This window comes from Brassica napus, chromosome C3, assembly GCF_020379485.1.
Source record: "Brassica napus cultivar Da-Ae chromosome C3, Da-Ae, whole genome shotgun sequence".
NCBI classification, from domain to species: Eukaryota; Viridiplantae; Streptophyta; class Magnoliopsida; order Brassicales; family Brassicaceae; genus Brassica; species Brassica napus.
In genome coordinates, this window is record NC_063446.1 from 4,027,585 (window position 1) to 4,045,738 (window position 18,154).

Sequence of the window (18,154 nt, forward strand, 5' to 3'; positions counted from 1 at the left end):
GTTTCGTAAAATCTCATGATCAGTCCTATATCTAAACATATAAAATTAGTTGTTGTATTGTGACTAATATAAAGTGGTAGGTAGCGGTATAGTTTTTTGTCACAATACAACAGCTAATTTTATATGTTTAGACAAAATATACGTGTAAAGAATACTAGAGGTGTGTGGACAACTGGCTAATTTCATTTGTTAAAAAACAAACCAGTAGCCAGTCAATCGTGACTTAGCTTAACGAGAGACTAGAAGGAAATGGCCAAGAAGTTGCTTCTCCTTCTTTTACTTATTATCTTGAGTTCACATGCAAATTGTGGCTCTATTGTCAAGTTTCTTCCTGGTTTTGAAGGTCCTCTTCCTTTCCAGCTTGAGACCGGGTTTGTCATTTGTCTTTTTCATTTACTCTTCATGTGCTTTTGTGTTAAAAGAGTGAGACCAAAACCATATAGTTAGATCTGCACTGTTGTGATTAATCAGGTATATTGGAGTTGGTGACCAAGAGCAGGTGCAATTGTTTTACTATTTCATCAAGTCTGAGAAGAATCCAACAGAAGACCCCCTTCTTATTTGGTTAACTGGGGGACCTGGCTGCTCTTCTATCACTGGTCTTCTTTTTGAGAACGGTAAAAATCTAAAAACTCTATCCAATGATCTAAAGGAAGTCAAATGTGGTTTGAATTGACACCAAAAATAAAACAGGGCCTGTGACATTTAAGGTTGAGGGTTACAATGGAGGTACACCCACCTTGCTTTCTACTACATATTCATGGACAAAGGTAACACTAACAATTTTTTTTGTTATGTAGCTCATTTTAATAGTTGATGTTTGGTTGATAAGGTATTCTGGATCATTGCTTGTAGGTTGCGAACATAATATTTTTGGACCAGCCTGTTGGGAGTGGCTTCTCCTATGCAACAACTCAATTTCTTGATTCACCTAGTGACTCGGGAGAAGCTAAAAGGATCCATGAATTTATTCGCAAGGTAAAAAATAAGAGGACGAACTTAAGTATCTTATAAGTTCTATGACTTTTAAAGGGTAGTTAAATTATCTCTTTCCTAATCAATGGTGCAACAACAGTCTGTTGAAGCATTCATCTTTTCTTTTCTTTACTGAATATAAGACATTATTATCTAGAGTGGGTTGTTGTTGTACAGTGGTTAAGCGAGCATAAAGAGTTTATCTCAAATCCTTTTTATGTGAGTGGAGATTCATATTCTGGTAAGATTATTCCGGCCATGGTTCAAGAAATCTCCAAAGGTATGTGTGTGTGCGTGCTTCATCTTCTTCTTTTCTCTCTCTTTAGATGTTTCGTTTTTATAACAAACTCTACATGATGATGACAATGATGCAGGAAATGATCTTGGGTTTAAGCCTCAAATAAATCTTGAGGTTGTACTTGGCTGCTTTTCATGTTAACTATATATAACTTGTCCAATAATAAACATTAACAAAAAAAAAAATTCTCTCAACAAATAGGGTTTTGTAATAGGAAACCCTGTAACAGATACTGAATTTGAGCATAACCAACGCATTCCATTCGCACATGGGATGGCACTAATCTCTGATGAACTCTACGAGGTACGTAACATATCACATGCATGGAGTTAGATAACAAGCAACCTATACAAAACTCTTTTGTTTGCAGTCGTTGGAGAGAAGTGGCAAAGGAAATTATGATAATATAGATCCACACAACACAGAATGCTTGAAACATTTCGACGAGTTCTTGAAGGTACACACTAATTAGAATAGTTGTACCCTTATCTATAGTGTTTAAGTGTTCGCCAATATCATTTGGTATCCCTAAACCACAAAAGCATAGTAAAAGATAGTATATACATTATATTTTGTGGAGTTATTATACATTTTTGGGGGGTTTACATTTGCAGTGTATATCTAGAATAAACTTTGCTAATATTCTAATACCACGTACGGTGCGATCAAGCCTTGTCTCCAATGTTGGGGATGGATTTACATCCTCCTAAAGGCCCATTAGACATTGAACTAAGCTCATATTGCTAGGAAGCCCTAGGCTTCATCTTTCTATAAATAAGGAGCTACCTCCTTATGAGAAATGATCTTCTCCTCTTCTTAGACTTTAAGAACATATTTTCATAGACTTTAAGAACATATTTTCATAGAGATTATGCATTCTAATGTTCACTTTACCTTTGTAATCATCTTGGTGATGAACCTTCAATCAATGAAATCTCTTTTATATTCTTTTTCCCATTTGATTTCATTTCAAGATTTCTCCTATGCCTCAAGAATCTAATTTTTATTCTTAGATTCTTTTATTGTATTGATTCAACAAACACTACCAGCATAAACACCATTTTTGGATCAACAGTTGGCGCTAGAAGGAGGGGGCAAGGAGAACTATCCTCAAAGAATCGAACTTGGGAACAACTCATGGATCTATCGATCTCGATCTCGGTTCATCTAGGCGACAAGCTATCAAAGTCATTGTCTAAAAGATAAGTTTACACAATCATATTTCATTATTAAATTTTGATTCACTGACCACAGCATAATATACATGTGCTTAACCTTTGGAAAGAAATTTAATTTTTTAAAAAAAAACTTATCTTGGATTTAGGAGTCGCCGTCAAAAACGGAGATCCGTTGACTTCCATTCCATCCCGACGACAACCTGCAACTCCTGGAGAATGGAATGGTTCTCCTAAATGGACGAGGCCGTCGCTGCTTTCTCACATCCGTCGAGTCTCATTCCATGGTCGCCGGTAACGATCTAACATGTGACAGAAGGAGAGAAGAAAAAGATCTTTCACTAGAAGATCTCAGCAAGCCACGGTGGTCTCTGGATAAAGGAAGAAACTTTTTCATGAGCTCTGCTGTTGATCCTTCTTGTGGGAATTCTATCGAACACTTGGTGAGCTAATGGTAACATGAAGCAACAATGGCCATTCATGTTCGTAATCCCACAAAACGACATCAAAGACAATGATCTCGATCGCCACCGCCGAGAAAACGAGCCATCCTCGCTTCAGCCATCTCCTTCACTCTCTTCCCGACGTATCCTCGCCGTCCGTCAGAGCTCGAGCTATCTCTGAATCCCGTGACTGGTTAGCTCCAGAGCCCGAGCTATAAAAAAAAAAAAAAAATCAAAGTCTCCGACAAATAGAAGATCCGGGCAAACCACGGTGGTCTCGGGATAAAGAAAGATTCTCGTCAGCTTACAGTCTCTTCATCAAAGAGAAGAAATGCAATTAGAAGCTTTCTGCATCAATTCGTCGAACACTTGGTGGGCTAATAATAACGTGAAGCAACAATGGCTATTTCCCTCTTTGCCGACTTCAACCTCGACCTTGCCGACGAAGATCACGATCTCGTTAACTTTGAAGACTTCTGGCTGTGGCCGTGACGAGCAATCAATCATCTCCTCACGAGGGTTCGATCAGTGGGCATAGCAGAATGGAGGGTAATGACCAAGAGCTCGCCACGTTAGTATGAGCATCATCATCAAGTTTATGATCTCCCGACAGTAACGAGCCAAGAAGCTTCCGACGAACCTCTCGGCTCGGCCGTTCGTGCTCCATCAGTGACAACGTCTTTGAGCTCTATCAAGATCAAGTTTTGAGCTTTGTCTAGAACAAGTCTTGAGCTTCGATATCGTCGATCTCTGGTCTATGTGGATGCTGATGGACCGGGACACAGACACCGCTTCTTCTCGCCATCAAGGCCCTGCTTCCTCGCTGAAGCTCTCGAGACAAGGTTGCCGTAATTGGCAAAAGCTTCTCGTTGTACCAAAGCAATGGCGAGCAAACGTGCTTGACCCCCAGCATAATCTCGCCACAAGCAGTGGCAGAGTCAGTGACGAAATCCCATCACATTCCATTGAAAGTTGTTGCTTCTCTTTGTCGGCTTGTTCTGTGGTACACATAGCTCACCACCATCTCAGCTCAGATAAGAGCGATACATTGAGATTTTCTTTGTGAAGATTATCTTTTTGATGATGACGCTCTCAAGCTCCACAAGGGAAAGATTATTGACCACTTGAGCTCTGTTCTTCAAAGACTTGAGCTCCATCAACGGCAGCTGAAAGCAGAGTTGAGCTCTGTTCTTTGTCATGACGAGGCCTCCACCAAAGGCGTGTCTTTCACAAGCTTGCTAGAGTTGAGTTCGGCAGGTCCATGCTTGATGTTCGTTGCAAGACGTGTATTAACTCGTGCTTGAGTACACTTGGAAATAAAGAGCTTAGCTTATGATCATTCACTCGGATGGAAACGAGACGCTCTCAACCTCCACAAAGGACAGCTTCTTGGCGACTTGAGCTCTGTCTTTCAAAGACTTGAGCTCCAACGTCAATAGACAGTCTGTGTTTCTTCTTCATCATGACTGATTTTGAGAAGTGGAGATTGCAACATCTCGCAAGGCATGCTCCAGCTTGTCACTGCCGTTGTTGTGATTCCACTCAGCTTCACAAGCTTGTTCACTGCTCAAGACTCATTCCAGTCGCGTCTTTCATCCGTCTTTAAGCTCGGCCTCGGACAGTAGCAATCACGTGATGACCTTGGTAGTAACGATCTGATCTCCGCACCCGGCTTCTTACGTTTCACCGCCATGACGTCTTCAAAAGCTCCGTCAACAGAAGCTTGTCGCCAAGTTCTCAAGACTCCGCACCAGCTTTGTTCTCGGCATTCATCTCATCTCGTCACTCATTTTGTATCTTCACCGAGGAGACACCATGATTAATAGAGAATACAGTGAGATGTCCATTGCCCGGCTAGAAAGTATGCACACGCCACTAGTGTCATCAAGGGATCATGGGAGTCACGAGGAAAGAGACAACAAGATGCGCAGTCACACGTTAAGCTTCAGATAAATCAAGTTCTACGAGCTTTTACTCATCTTCAACACGTGTCATCACGTTTCCATCAAAGCATGAACAACTCCAGATTATCATCACGAGACAAGCACTTTCCCTTATACAAACAGAGTAGAGAAGACGAAGAATATGAGACGCTCTTTGCAAATGATGGCGATTTGGTCACAGTCCTCACAACTCTCTTGGCGACTTCATCGTCACTGATCACCAACTTAACAGCACAAGCCGACACATTTCTCAACATCATCATAGCCCGACGAACACACAAGCCAACAACTTGTTTGGCACACACGATCTCAACACGAGGCTTCGGATCAGCAATAGTTCGGTAAATGTGTATTTTAGGCACACGTTTAAATTGAACTTGCTTTTTATTAGGCACGAGTTTGCGGTCAACTCGCTTATTGTTAGACACGAGTTTACAGAAACTCGTCTTTGGCTAGGCATGAGTTTACAGAAGCTCTCCTTCTACTAGGCACGAGCTCTCAGTAAACTCGCCTTTGTCTTAGCATGAGTCAAGTAAACTCGTCTTTCGCTAAGCACGAGTTTAAAGCAAACTCGCTTATTACTAGGCACAAGTTCAAAATAAACTCGCCTAAACCGTCATAGGCATGAATGTGTCTAGTTCATTGTCTAATAAACCCTATTCGTAAAATTCACAGAGATCGACTTCATCTCTCTCTACGAACTTGGGGGGACTTACTGTTGGGGATGGATTTACATCCTCCTAAAGGCCCATTAGACATTGAACTAAGCTCATATTGCTAGGAAGCCCTAGGCTTCATCTTTCTATAAATAAGGAGCTACCTCCTTATGAGAAATGATCTTCTCCTCTTCTTAGACTTTAAGAACATATTTTCATAGAGATTTTGCATTCTAATGTTCACTTTACCTTTGTAATCATCTTGGTGATGAACCTTCAATCAATGAAATCTCTTTTATATTCTTTTTCCCATTTGATTTCATTTCAAGATTTCTCCTATGCCTCAAGAATCTAATTTTTATTCTTAGATTCTTTTATTGTATTGATTCAACAAACACTACCAGCATAAACACCATTTTTGGATCAATATCCAAGAAGATACATTCTCCTTCCAAACACTTCGGCTCCGTCTACTCATGATGATTGCTATGTAAGGAATCCATCTTCTTTCTATTCGTCTATGCAATGCTTCTGTGACCATTGAGTGTAACGCAAGAAATGCGTTTGCACCCACTCGTAGGAATATACAGATTTACTATCTTCCCTCTGGGCCAATGACGAGAGCGTGCGGGAAGCACTTCATGTGGTAAAGGTATATACGAGTTTTGGTTTTATCATACTAAATAAACAATCTATAAAAAACAAGTTTGAATATATGATTCCAGGGAAGTATAGACAAATGGGTACGGTGTTCTTCGGGTAAGCCATACGATTCCGACATCAAAAGCAGCGTACCATACCATATTAATAATAGCATTAAAGGATACCGATCTCTCATCTTCAGGTTAGATTGGTTTTCTAATGTTTGTCTGCAAATTAGTTTCAAGAGTTTATAGGAAATTAAACTCTTATGGCACTTTTGTTTGGTTGAATATAATAGCGGTGATCATGACTTGATGGCGCCTTTCATTTCAACGCAAGCGTGGATAAGGTCTCTTAACTATTCCATTGTTGAGAAGTGGAGGCCATGGATGATACACAATCAAGTTGCTGGATACACTCAGACTTATGCCAATAAGATGACATATGCTACTGTCAAAGCAAGTCTTTTTTTCTTCTTTCTCCATTGATCTTAGTATGAATCTAAATTCTAATAAAATGTGATATACAGGGAGGTGGGCATACACCAGAGTATAAACCAAAGGAAAGCTTTATCATGTTTCAGAGATGGATTAGTGGTCAACCTCTATAATATAAAAGTATGTATCAGGTCTCAGAGATATATGCTTCAATTCATTAATTTTATTCAAGTCTCAAGTCTGAAAAACAATGAGTGATGAGAGTAGTGGTACATGACCTGAATCATCACAGCTGTGTAAATGTATGTATCAAAACCAGAGACCATATACGCTTCTCTATTCAGAAACAATACAATATCTAATTATCTAAATTAAGCATTTTCAATACATCATCGATGCTTGATACTTCGAGCTATGGCTCCAGTTTTGTACAGCACAAATACAACCGTATTATAAAACCGACGGGAAAAGGTTTGAGAATCTTGACACGGTTTTACAGCTCTCATCTAACTTCTGCCTTTATCCTGTGAAGATAATGAGAGTTATTTGGTGATTCAGAAATGGATCCAAGTAAGCAAGAAGAGATACACAATAAAAAGAAAACCAACCTTGCTAGTCTGTTGTTGTTTTGTTGGTGGTCTCAGACAATTGATGTGTCCTGCAGTCGATAAGTTTTTTAGCGATGAGAACAAGCTAACTATGTAATAACACAAGCTTTATGATATGATATATGAGAATTTGAAACAAAAATGGAAAGCTGGAGAGGTTACTACCATAGTGATGAGGATTGGCTGATGCCGAGTCCGTTGCAAGTGAGTATCATTCCCTTAAATCTGGCAAGGTACTCCTGTGTAGAGAAAAACATTGGGCAAATCTCAATAAAAAAAAAATCAACAAAAAACTAAATACCATGTTCTTTTTTTTTTTCTTTTCAAATCTAAAGAGAACATGTTACACACCCGTAAAGTATACTTGTGGATCTCATAGATACCGGTTAAGTCATACTCAAAACGTGCATCAGGGTCCATCAGCACTGCCCAAAAGAGAAAGAAGAAGCTATTTAACTTGACCAAATCAATTGATTCAAGACACTACAAGAAAGAGAGAGAGATCACATTGTTCACTATCATAATATCAAGTGACCACAGACCAAAAAAATAATGCTTGCAAGCGAGAACCTTAAGAGAAACAGAGAGCTGAGGATTGCAACTATATAGAGTTTTGTATCAACACCTAAAGAGAAGCATAAAGGTCAAGGAGCTAAATGGATAAAGCCTTCAACTTTAGTAACTTTGTTCACTCCTCTTCCTACACTGTGTATCTGCTTTCTAGATGCATAAGAACAGAATGTGCAAAAGACTAACCGTTATAGGCATCATTTATCTCTATAAATCTTTCTGTAGCAGCACTATCTCCTTTGTGCTTATCAGGATGCCACTTCTGTAAAATGGAACCACAAAAAACATTCTCAGCCAGAGAAGAAAAATAAAAAATCTTTCTTTTGATCTAGAGACACTCTGAAACTCAATCTAAAAAAGCAACAAGAACACTTCAACAGATATTAAACAAGGGGTTGTTGAGTTGTTAACTAACCAAAGCAAGCTTCCGGTAATTGAGTCTGATCAGTTCCTCAGTTGCGTCGTAATCAACTTCTAGAATCTTATAGTAATCCTTCAACACAAAAAGTCAAAAGTTCCCATATCAAAGTGGAAGAAGAAGAAGACATGAAAACATAAATCATTTTCCAGAATTTTAAAAGTTAAAGTGGACAACTTTGAGCATTTGATCCAAAGAACTTATACTTCAACGAAACAAGACATTATCTAAACCAGATATCTCATATAAAGACTCATGATTTTACCTTGGGGGAAGGAGACTTATCATTGTCTTCCATCTGACAGAGACACGAACAGAGGAGGAATCTCCTCGCACCTCATCAAATAGAAACAACACCCAGAACCTTAACAAGTGAAAAGGGAGATTGAAAGTGTGTTCCTTTTTCCGTTTCAACAAAAATAAAAAAAAAACTAAACTTTTTTTTCTGAGAAAATGGGAAAGTTCAATCGAATCTTGTGGGTTTTTGCTTGTGTGGGGAATTTGAGGAATGAAGAAAGGTTTTGGATTCTCTTTTTAAGAAAAAGTTTTCGAATCCTTTTTCTTTTTAGGATATTTTGGATTTGTGACGAGGCCACCGGCCAATGTCTATCTATCTCTCTTTTCCCTTTGTTTCACACATCTTATCCGATACATAATAATATCCACTTTCTTATTTTGTGTAAATACAAAAACTTATTTAGTTTTTTTTTTTGTTTTCTCTTACATCAAGTTATCAACTATGTCTAAATGCTGAGTTGAGTTTAGTTAAACTGAACTAAACCAAATTCAAATTCACTAACAACACGAGATTGTATATTTTGCTTTGCAAGAGTCCTACCGAAAAAAAGTGAAGCACTTTTAACACTTAACCGTATGTAACTGTTTTCAACTCTGGTTACAAATGAGAAACAGAGAAGAAGAAATGTGTCTTGTTTCTTTTTAAGTCGTAGCTTCAACTTCTGGGTCAGTTTCCACCGGTACATTGGGAGAAGATGTGTTCTTTTCTCGACCTCTTAACCGGGAAGAAACATTGTCGATTGCTGAGTTAAGTTGTTCGATTTTCTTGTTCAGCGTCTCTCTTGTTTTCTCCAAACCTTCATCGTAGTACGTTGGTTGTTGTGGCTTATTGAAACCATACTCATCTTCTTCACTCATAATAATTCTTCTGATCTGAAGAATAAGAAACAAATCTTTTAGAGATTTGCATGAGAACGATATAAGCCAATCAGAATATGATGAAACAGTCATGAGAATAAAACCTCAACCAACTCATCATTTGCAATAGTACCAAAACACTATGTGATTAGTATCGTAATCCAAATCTTCCATTAAGGTTCAAAAAGAAAGGAAGAATAGAGTAACATAAGAGAAATGACCTGTGGAGCAAAGATATAGGCAACAGCGCCAAAGACAGCACCTCCTAGAAGAAAACCAGCTATGAAATCACCACCACCACCACTTCCTCTCTTACTCCCTTCGTCTCTGAAAAATCATTAGTAGAGCTAAGTTTCAACAAGACACTTCATTCACGCACAAGAGAAAACTATAAAACCACATGCATACTTACCCATACCGTGCAGAAACCGAAAACTTGCCACTCCGGCTTGATTTCTTCTGAACAGTCAATACAGAAGTTTTACAAATGGAACTGAGCTTTTTGGCAGACAATCCATTTGCTTTCACATGATGAGATTGAGACCCACCTTTGCCACCAGATACAAGAACTACAAATCAAGAAGCTTTGCAATGTTTATATAAAAGGATACGGATCTCTGACAGATCAAAACGCTATTTATAGTTCTAAGTTGTTCTGATCTTCCCTCGCAAACATGAAACACTTAGTAAAGTGAGAAGGATTCGATTACCTGAGAGAGAAAGATGAGCAACACAGGACGCCATTGGATATGTAAAACCAAGAGATCTGATGATGAACACTGGGAAAACGAACAAGACACATTTGTCTTGATATCTTATACTATACCAAAATTACTAAAGCACCCTTCTTCTGCGTCTTAAAAAATAAAAACTCAACGCTAGTACACAGGTAATATATAGTAGAGAGAGGGATTCAGAAGTCTTTTGTTATTCTATAGATTTCAACAAGTAATTTAAAAAAACATTCGGTATCTTTCTTTCCCATCACCATTTTCATATACAAACCTGTGATTTTATCTTGTTGGAGTCTTCTCCAACAACTAAGGACACTCATAATAAAAATAAACTTAACGATAACCTTGTTATCTGGGGAAGTCTCTGAACAGAAAAAACGGAGTATTCACATTCTTCTTCTCCTCCCCCGGAAACGAGAGTGACAACGACAGAGAAGCAGAGTCATCTTCTTCTTCTTTCTCTTTTGCTTTATTCATACTGCGACTACTTTGTTCCCCAGAGTTGTTTTTACCGGCTAAGAAAGGCAATAGTCTTGTAGTGTCTTCTTGAGTTGTTTCTTCACCACCAAATGGCAGCTCGAGATCCGGGACTGTGCCAACTAACCGCCTATTGTTGTCTTCGTCGGTGTCATTGTTATTGCCAAATGGAATAAGATCATCGACTAGTTCCATGTCTTCTCCTTCCATATTCAAGTCCAAAGGGAACACTCCTTTAGGACTCTTCTTCATCATCCCCGAATCATTACCAAATGTAACGCTGCTACTTTCGTTTTCTGTCTTCAGCTTCTTATGCGGAGATCCTTCGCGTGAAGCTTCATTAACGAGCTCCACTTTCTGGTTCACGGTGGCGGGGTTTGTCAGTTCCCAAACTTGACGCTTCCTGTGACTAGCCTGACTACAGTTAAGATCTTTCTCTAGAGGATTGACTTGGTTAGGGGGCGTGACACTCAAAGGCAGATCCTTTCTACCACCTAAGTCTTGCTCTTCAATTTGCTGAACCTTCTTCACTAGACTATCTCCAGAGTTTGATCCATTAGCTTGGCAAGGAACATGATTTGCACCTTGTTCATCCTCTTTACGAGAAGTTTCCTCCTACATTAAAGAACCGATGAAGTTAAGAGATGAAAATTCTACTAGGAGTTCAGATAGATGGAGATTAAGTATTTACGATTTACCCAAAGGACTAAGAACAACCAACCTTTGTGATCGATGATCGCTCAACAGAGGATTCTCTGTCACTTGGATTCTCATGGCTGAACACATGTTTCCCATTTTGAGTTTCTTGCATCTTGTGTAGGCTCTCACGCAGAGAAGACGCTTTCTCCAAATGCTTGGAAGGAGAACTGGTTTGGCACAAGTCATTGGGGTCTTGGTCACGCGGCATAACCTCTGAAGCAGGCAAAGATGCGTTCTTTTGTGGGTTTGTACAAATCTCTTTTCTTCCTCGGAATACACCCCAAAGGAAATATAACATGTTCCAACCTGCAATTAATAAACTCTGTAAGAAGTACTACTTTCACACAAAAAAAACTTGGCATTACATTCCGAACAGATTATTTAAATCATCAGTGCTACTTCGGTAAGCATTCTTACGCTGGCAATTCGGAGGAAGCTGGTTGGATGCAAAAATCAAAAGCTCAACACTATCGAGGTTTCCTTTCAGAGCTAAATCTTTCTTCATCATGTTATCTACGAGGGGCTTATAGTTTCTCTCATAACTGTACCACACAAGCAGCAACGAAAATCATTTAGACCAGTAATAAAAGCGAGGGAATAATAATAATAATCATGTATGAAACCTACCTCTCAACATCCTTTGCAAAGAAGAACAGAGCTATATGGTCTTCCTTAGTACCGCTGTCTTGAAATTGTGCAGGCCATGTACTTAGCCGAGGTACTTCATTCAAGCTAAACTTCTCTGGAAATTTATTCACCACTTCAGCAACCTTGGGTGATGCTAAGGTTGATAGATGTGCTTGCATTCCGCTATGCATAGCTGACTGATTTCTAGCTTTCCGCACCTCCAGGTTTCCTCTGGAAAAATGATGTAAAAACTGACTGTTCAGTATGCATTTCATGGACATATATTAAGAGGCATAGTCAAAGGGATAGACATTCTCTACAAAAAGGAAAGAAAACTTACTGCCATATAGACTCATGGTCTGGAATGGCTGAGCTTCTCAACAGAGCAGGTGGGGGTACTAATGGCCAATCTCTCATAACAGACTTCAAAGAGGGAATATTAACTTCAGGCTTCATATCAAGTTCCACAGATCGTGGAGGCATCATCGCATCAACACCAGAGGGTACAAGCTGCTTTTCATTTGTTACAATCGTCTGTTTGTACGGGTCAGGAGCAGGCCATGAAGTCGTATGCATCTTTGGAGGTAATTGATTTTGTAAAGCCTTATCAGAACTAGGATGCACATTAGACGCCGAGGACGTATCACATTGCTCCAATACTCTGTTCTTGCCAAAGCTGGGCTTTTTACGAAGAGCAGCATCAACCGCTGCTCGCAACCTATTACCCTTATTTATATCCTCCCGAGCATTTTTTGGGGTAGGGAGATCACTATCGGAAACGCCTGAGGTTTCATTAGATTCTGCAGTCTGGCCTCCTTTTTGAGATGATGGTAAGCCTTTTGCATCAGATAACAGACTAGACCTTTGGCGCTTACCAGAGGCTTCTCTGCTTTTCTTCCCTACCTCCCTAAATTCCCTGGACCGCGGTAATCTATCCTGCGAGGCTACATTACCGTTGCTTGGCACAACCTCACCCGCGCAGGAAGTGGATAGCAGTTCATTCTCACAGTCAGCTTGACTTGAACTTTGCTCGCGGGCATTGCACTTTCCATTTGTGGGAATATCACTTCCTGTACAGAGAGATCATATATTAAATGATTAAAATCATATACAAGCAGAATACTATAAAAGATAACGTAACAGAAGTATCAATATAACTGATAGGAATCATACCAGAAGTAACAGGACTTTCTAGACGGTTTCGGTTTAGATTGCTAACTTGCTTCGTCAAGCTACCTCGTTTGCCATCAGACTGCAAACCCTTCGAATCACGGGTACTGTTTGCATATGAAGAACCCAAACTGCTGCGTGGAGTGAGCTTCTGATCGGTGGAGGCTGCCGGAGCGTTAGCTTCTGTACTACGATCTTTCAGTTGCTTTGGACTTTTGCCTTCTTGTGAATGATAAACTTTTGACGCGAGCATTTTTGCTTGTGAGTCGTTTCCATTAGAACTCCCAGTGTCTGTTGTTTTACTTGACATTGATTTGCTTAGGTTTCCAAGAGAAGAATCTTTCCTAATCTTCTTTCTTGGGAGAATAACATCATCATCCATAAGTTGCACTTTTGGTTTCGTGCTAGAACTATTGAAGGAACTGGATTTCAAAAATCCACCTGGACAAACAAAGAAGTAATGTTTTATCACCAGAACTATGAGAAAATAGATAAGGCAGAGTTGCGCTTAAGGAGAGCAATCACATTATGCAGCCTACCTTTTGGAGGATGAAGCTGTGAACCAGTAGAGCGTGCACCTTCCATCTTATCAGTGAAAGATGATTGATGACTTAGCTTTCCCCTTGGACTGTCTAAGCCCTTGAATGATGTTTCCCGAGATAAAGCACCTATTCTGGGGAGAACAGGTTTCTTGGGTGACCCGGTTGAATCTTCAACCGCCTGTCTTTTAGCATCTGGAGCTGCTTCAATCTTATCTGCATGTCGTTTGCCTGAGCTATGTGGACTGAGGATTACTTCAGTTTCTCTTTTTCTCTTAGCTTCTGCATGTTTCAAGCTCGTTAGAAATCTTAAAACAGAAAATGTGAATCTAAATTTTGTTTGCAATTCAAAACGCTACTTTTTCCACATATATCATGTTTGGTTACATATTCAGCTTTACCTTGCTTCTGTTTTTCAGCTACAGTTTGACATTCTTCGCACAGCCAATCACCCTCAGGAACTGCATTGAGTCTTTCCCGCATGCAATAGCTGAGTAAAACAGAACTATATTATTAGCACAGAAAATAGACCTGCCTTTCATTAATGGAAGGTATGACAATCAATATCAATAACTAATATCTAACTAAAATCAATGAAATTATCTACTAACAATGCGAACACATCCTGAATCCAATTTTGCCATTAGAATGTTTTCTTTCACATGAATAGAAGAGCAGAGGCTTACATGTGTTCTGCACCATCACTGCATCCGGTGCAGATAGCAAGTAGATCTTCACGACCCGCATCTCCACAGATATCACAAACTTTTACCTATTCAGAAAAACAAAAAAAAGGGAAAGTAGATATTACAGAGAAAAACAACAAAGAAGGTGTGTCACTAATTTCAAATATGAGACAAAACCGCAATACTCACATCATGTAAGACCATTTCAGAATCGCTCTCGCTCTCAGACATAGCTGTTGAGACTGACTCATCTGAGTTATTGAAGGACGCGCTTTTACTTGACTTAACATCCTTCCCGTTCTGGCCAGAAGGTGTGGATCCTTCAACTGAAGGTTCCTCTTTGTCTGTGTCACCCTGTGGTCCTAATCTTTCCCTTTCTGACAATATCCCATCTTCCTGGCCCTCTAAACGGGTAGAGCTCTGATCTAACACATTAGCTGATGCAGACCCTTTATGTTTCATCCTGCTTCCAGAAAAAGATGTCTTCGAAGTCATTGCAACAGCTCCGGAATCATCGGATATCCCAGAACGTCTGATTGTTTCCCTACTCTCAGCATTCTCAGAGAGAGCATCATGAGTGGAATTAACAAGGTTGCTTGCTTCACTAGCAGTGTTATTTGAAGGCAAAAGACGGTCCTCATTTACAGAAAACTGGCTGCCAGCAACTCCGTGGCCGTTTTCATCTGATGACTCGTCAGATTTTGATCCTGTGAAACCCACGTTACGATGGGTGCATGATGAACAAGGAGCAGAACAGACATTACATATTCCAGAGTCCATTTTTGAAAACCCTCTCTGATTCGTTGAACGCTTACCAACTCTTTTATCAGCCTGCACATGATATAACAATAGTTAATAAAACAAAACAATCCTCAATATCAGTGAATTACCAAAGAACAAACTGCCTCATTTTCAATTCTTCCAAAATACTTTAAAACAAAAATAACAAATTATTATTCATGAATCACACCAAAAAAACTATTTTCAAACAAGATCAATGAGCAAACTCGTGATTTAACTGGTCCATATAATGGCAATAGCCAAATATATAAAGCTGTTATATTAGCTACCAAGTGTATAACAATACCAAGACAATTACTCAGAAACAACAAATATAGATTTACTATTATCCACCAAAAAGATGCCATGATCACTTCACTTCATGATCTAAGCCTTAGATATGACACTTCATCACTCCTTCTCCTCCAGGAAACAGACAAAGACAATACAACAAAAGGAAAAAAGAGGGGGGGTTTTAGCTAATCTCACCATCTGCAATAAAATCAATAAGCCTGACTCACAGACCGGTTCCTATCCAGCTCTTCCAACTGTTACAAATGGACAAAAACAAAACTGAGCTGCTAAACAAGAAATGATTTCAATCTTAAACCAAAACATAACATACTGATGCAAATCAACCCAGAATGGAAAAAAAAAATCGAATTACCAATCAAATTCACAGAGAATCGTAGCCCATAAAATCCGGAATCTTAGAGATAATCTAACAAATACTATATAATAAAAAAAAAAATCTACAAAATTGGGGAAATAACATTGCATGATTCAGGTCTCAAGATCACCTTCTCTTCCTCGGATTCGATTTCCCTAATTGAGAGCAAACGAAACCCTAATCCTCCCTCTCCAACTCCTGCAAACCCTAAATTTTCGATTCGATTACACACAAATCTCTCTCTATCTCCCTCCCCTTCAGTGTTTATAAGATTTGAGTGATGGCTCTCCCTCGGTTCTCGCCTTTCGTTCGTGATTACGCAAAACAACACGAGCCAGAGATGAAAGCTGTGCATATATATATATATATATATATACCTCCCAGGATCTATACTTAGATACATATTTATACAGTTGTGTACATTTCTGCATTTAATTAATAATTTTGACTAATAGTATTAGTTTGTTAATAGATTAATTCATATTTTGACTAATAGTATTGGTTTGTTAAGAGGATTTAAACGTGGTTACTGGTTTGTTAGTAAGTATTATAAATTACAGTTACTTACTTACCTTCTATCTTGTCTTTGTGTCTCTGACTGATTCATCGACTTTTTTTTTTTTTTTGGGTACGAATCTTAAATACTCGTTCGACTTTTAAACGTAAAAAAGGAATATATATCTCCGTTGTCCCTTTTCGTTTTTCTTTTTTTCGAGTTTTTAAATTCTTTTTTGGGTCAACTTTTTTTTTTGGTAAAAAGTTTTTGGGTCAACTTTCCTTAAATTTAAAACCTTTTTTTTTTATAAACTAGGTAAATTTACATATGAATTTAGTTTGAAAAATACCTTAAAACATGCATGCATCACGGAGCCATTCAAAGCTTGAAAAGGAGGTTAGAGCCATGACTGATAAGGTTTGCCACAGTCATTCTAAGCTGAACTCTACTGCTTTGTCACGGAGCTAGTCGTTATACCTCTCCGAGGAAACAACTAGCTTGTTTCTGAACTCTACATTGTCACTTAAAAGATGTTTTCTTTAGCGTAATCTAACACTACTTGCTTTTGATCTCACTGCCGTATTTGAAAACGTGGCCACTGTAGATGCTTTGTATGCGTCTCCGGAATTAATCATATAGCCTTTTTGTATGGAACATGGGATTAATCATATAGCCTTTTCTGAGATCGTCTGAGCATCATTCTTTTTTCTTTTTTTTTGTCTGAGCATCATTCTTATCGCTTCTCGTGGTGCTTAAGACGACTTTGCATGTGGCTTTTCTTTCGATCTGATGTTTATATCTGCTTTAGGCTTTACTTGGAGACCCGAGAGGCAGGATCCAATGAGTTCTACTGGAATCTCACAAGATCCTGAGAGGCACATCTCTATTGCCTTCCATGCACGATACATCGATTTTTGTGAGTACTCCTTTACTTTTATTTTTGTGTGTGTTTGTGGATCTTATGATGAAAAACTGACTACACTCACATACACGTGATTTCTTTCTCATATATATTGTTCAGCTAAGATGAAAAGTAGAATAAATATATGAACATAGATGAGTCCTCAGTCTAGACAAATTATCATTTCCGCCAAGAACTTTCAAAGCTGAGTCTGTACGCGGTTTATCAAGTGAACGAGAGAGTCCTAAACTCGTTAGTCGTTAACGGTATATTTCTTGGCGTATTGTTAGTGTTAACATCGATGACAGCTTGTGTTTGAATATTCTCAAGTCTCCTCCCTAAACTCGTTAGTCGTTATACGGGACAAGAGACGACCAGCGACCTGGAAAGTCTTTATAATTCTTCCCATGTTCAAGTGTTGCCTGCCATACCAATTTCCACTTGCCATTGCTGCTAAAACATCTCTCACGAAATGTGCATAATAACACTGTTCACAACGTGTCTTTGCTTCTTGCTGGTGTCTACATTCACAGGCGCAGACGAAGACAACGTAAATTGCCTGAGGAGCATAAAGTCACAAGTTGAAGATCCCAATGGATATTTATCGAGTTGGGTATTTCGCAACGTGACTGAAGGTTCTATCTGCAAGTTCAGCGGTGTGAGTTTGGAATGATGTAGAGAATAAAGTTATAAACATTGAACTTTCTGGTTATGGTCTCAAAGGAGAATTCCCTTTAGGGTTTAACCAATGTTCTGCTTTGGGAGGTCTAAATCTTTCTGGAAACAACTTCTTTGGAGTTTTACCATCTAGTAGTATAGCCTCCTTGGTTCCACTCGTTACATTTCTAGACCTCTCTTACAATCAATTCTCTGGTGAAATCCCAGCCAGTTTATGGAATATTACCTATCTGAACTGCCTTATGCTTCAGCATAACCAGTTCACAGGTCAGCTTCCTCCCGAGCTAGCGTCCCTTCGACGGCTCGCCACGTTCTTAGCGGCGGACTATCAACTGACCTGTCCTGTCTTAAAATTCAATGAAGCCTTTGGGAATTGG

General features: G+C 39.1%; 4 protein-coding genes across 5 annotated transcripts; 1 reads left to right on the forward strand and 3 right to left on the reverse strand.

Moving 5' to 3' along the window:
* Positions 1-42: 42 nt before the first annotated feature.
* Positions 43-7,129, forward strand: LOC111204324 (serine carboxypeptidase-like 7). The gene is made up of 12 exons (XM_048752002.1): positions 43-371; positions 472-617; positions 694-770; positions 856-978; positions 1,153-1,255; positions 1,350-1,387; positions 1,475-1,576; positions 1,644-1,730; positions 6,071-6,142; positions 6,216-6,334; positions 6,431-6,590; positions 6,662-7,129. Exons 1-12 carry the CDS (start codon positions 250-252, stop codon positions 6,740-6,742), a joined length of 1,230 nt encoding a protein of 409 aa, XP_048607959.1. The 5' UTR covers positions 43-249; the 3' UTR covers positions 6,743-7,129.
* On the reverse strand, positions 6,773-8,786 carry LOC106432838 (dnAJ-like protein slr0093). The gene is made up of 7 exons (XM_013873685.3): positions 8,431-8,786; positions 8,163-8,240; positions 7,934-8,009; positions 7,529-7,602; positions 7,343-7,416; positions 7,178-7,227; positions 6,773-7,093 (listed from the first exon to the last, which is right to left on the reverse strand). Exons 1-6 carry the CDS (start codon positions 8,461-8,463, stop codon positions 7,182-7,184), a joined length of 381 nt encoding a protein of 126 aa, XP_013729139.2. The 5' UTR covers positions 8,464-8,786; the 3' UTR covers positions 6,773-7,093; positions 7,178-7,181.
* A 150-nt stretch (positions 8,787-8,936) lies between these two features.
* Positions 8,937-10,293, reverse strand: LOC111197939. Of its 2 annotated transcripts, none has more exons than XM_022698707.2 (4): positions 10,031-10,293; positions 9,733-9,889; positions 9,542-9,647; positions 8,937-9,335 (listed from the first exon to the last, which is right to left on the reverse strand). In XM_022698707.2, the coding sequence occupies exons 1-4, from the start codon at positions 10,062-10,064 to the stop codon at positions 9,105-9,107; spliced, it is 528 nt and encodes a 175-aa protein (XP_022554428.1). In that variant the 5' UTR covers positions 10,065-10,293; the 3' UTR covers positions 8,937-9,104. The 2 variants fall into 2 exon arrangements, with proteins under 2 accessions (XP_022554428.1, XP_022554430.1); XM_022698709.2 differs by having other exon boundaries at positions 9,733-9,868; positions 10,031-10,198.
* On the reverse strand, positions 10,233-16,314 carry LOC111204322. The gene is made up of 12 exons (XM_022698706.2): positions 15,833-16,314; positions 15,522-15,580; positions 14,442-15,083; positions 14,253-14,338; positions 13,968-14,056; positions 13,567-13,848; positions 13,031-13,468; positions 12,198-12,927; positions 11,858-12,088; positions 11,648-11,772; positions 11,253-11,536; positions 10,233-11,146 (listed from the first exon to the last, which is right to left on the reverse strand). Exons 2-12 carry the CDS (start codon positions 15,522-15,524, stop codon positions 10,403-10,405), a joined length of 3,654 nt encoding a protein of 1,217 aa, XP_022554427.1. The 5' UTR covers positions 15,525-15,580; positions 15,833-16,314; the 3' UTR covers positions 10,233-10,402.
* Between the last annotated feature and the right edge of the window lie 1,840 nt (positions 16,315-18,154).

Coding starts and splice junctions, on each gene's coding strand:
- LOC111204324 (XM_048752002.1), top strand. CDS start 250: ATGGCCAAGAAGTTGCTTCTCCTTCTTTTACTTATTATCTTGAGTTCA. Junction 771..855: donor CTACATATTCATGGACAAAG/GTAACACTAACA, acceptor CATTGCTTGTAG/GTTGCGAACATAATATTTTT. Junction 1,731..6,070: donor ATTTCGACGAGTTCTTGAAG/GTACACACTAAT, acceptor ACCCACTCGTAG/GAATATACAGATTTACTATC.
- LOC106432838 (XM_013873685.3), bottom strand. CDS start 8,463: ATGGAAGACAATGATAAGTCTCCTTCCCCCAAG. Junction 7,603..7,933: donor GATAAATGATGCCTATAACG/GTTAGTCTTTTG, acceptor TCTTTTGGGCAG/TGCTGATGGACCCTGATGCA. Junction 7,417..7,528: donor TCCACAAGTATACTTTACGG/GTGTGTAACATG, acceptor TTCTCTACACAG/GAGTACCTTGCCAGATTTAA.
- LOC111197939 (XM_022698707.2), bottom strand. CDS start 10,064: ATGGCGTCCTGTGTTGCTCATCTTTCTCTCTCAG. Junction 9,890..10,030: donor TGCTCATCTTTCTCTCTCAG/GTAATCGAATCC, acceptor CTTGATTTGTAG/TTCTTGTATCTGGTGGCAAA. Junction 9,336..9,541: donor CCTATATCTTTGCTCCACAG/GTCATTTCTCTT, acceptor CTTATTCTTCAG/ATCAGAAGAATTATTATGAG.
- LOC111204322 (XM_022698706.2), bottom strand. Junction 13,849..13,967: donor AGCTGAAAAACAGAAGCAAG/GTAAAGCTGAAT, acceptor TGAAACATGCAG/AAGCTAAGAGAAAAAGAGAA. Junction 13,469..13,566: donor ACAGCTTCATCCTCCAAAAG/GTAGGCTGCATA, acceptor TTGTTTGTCCAG/GTGGATTTTTGAAATCCAGT.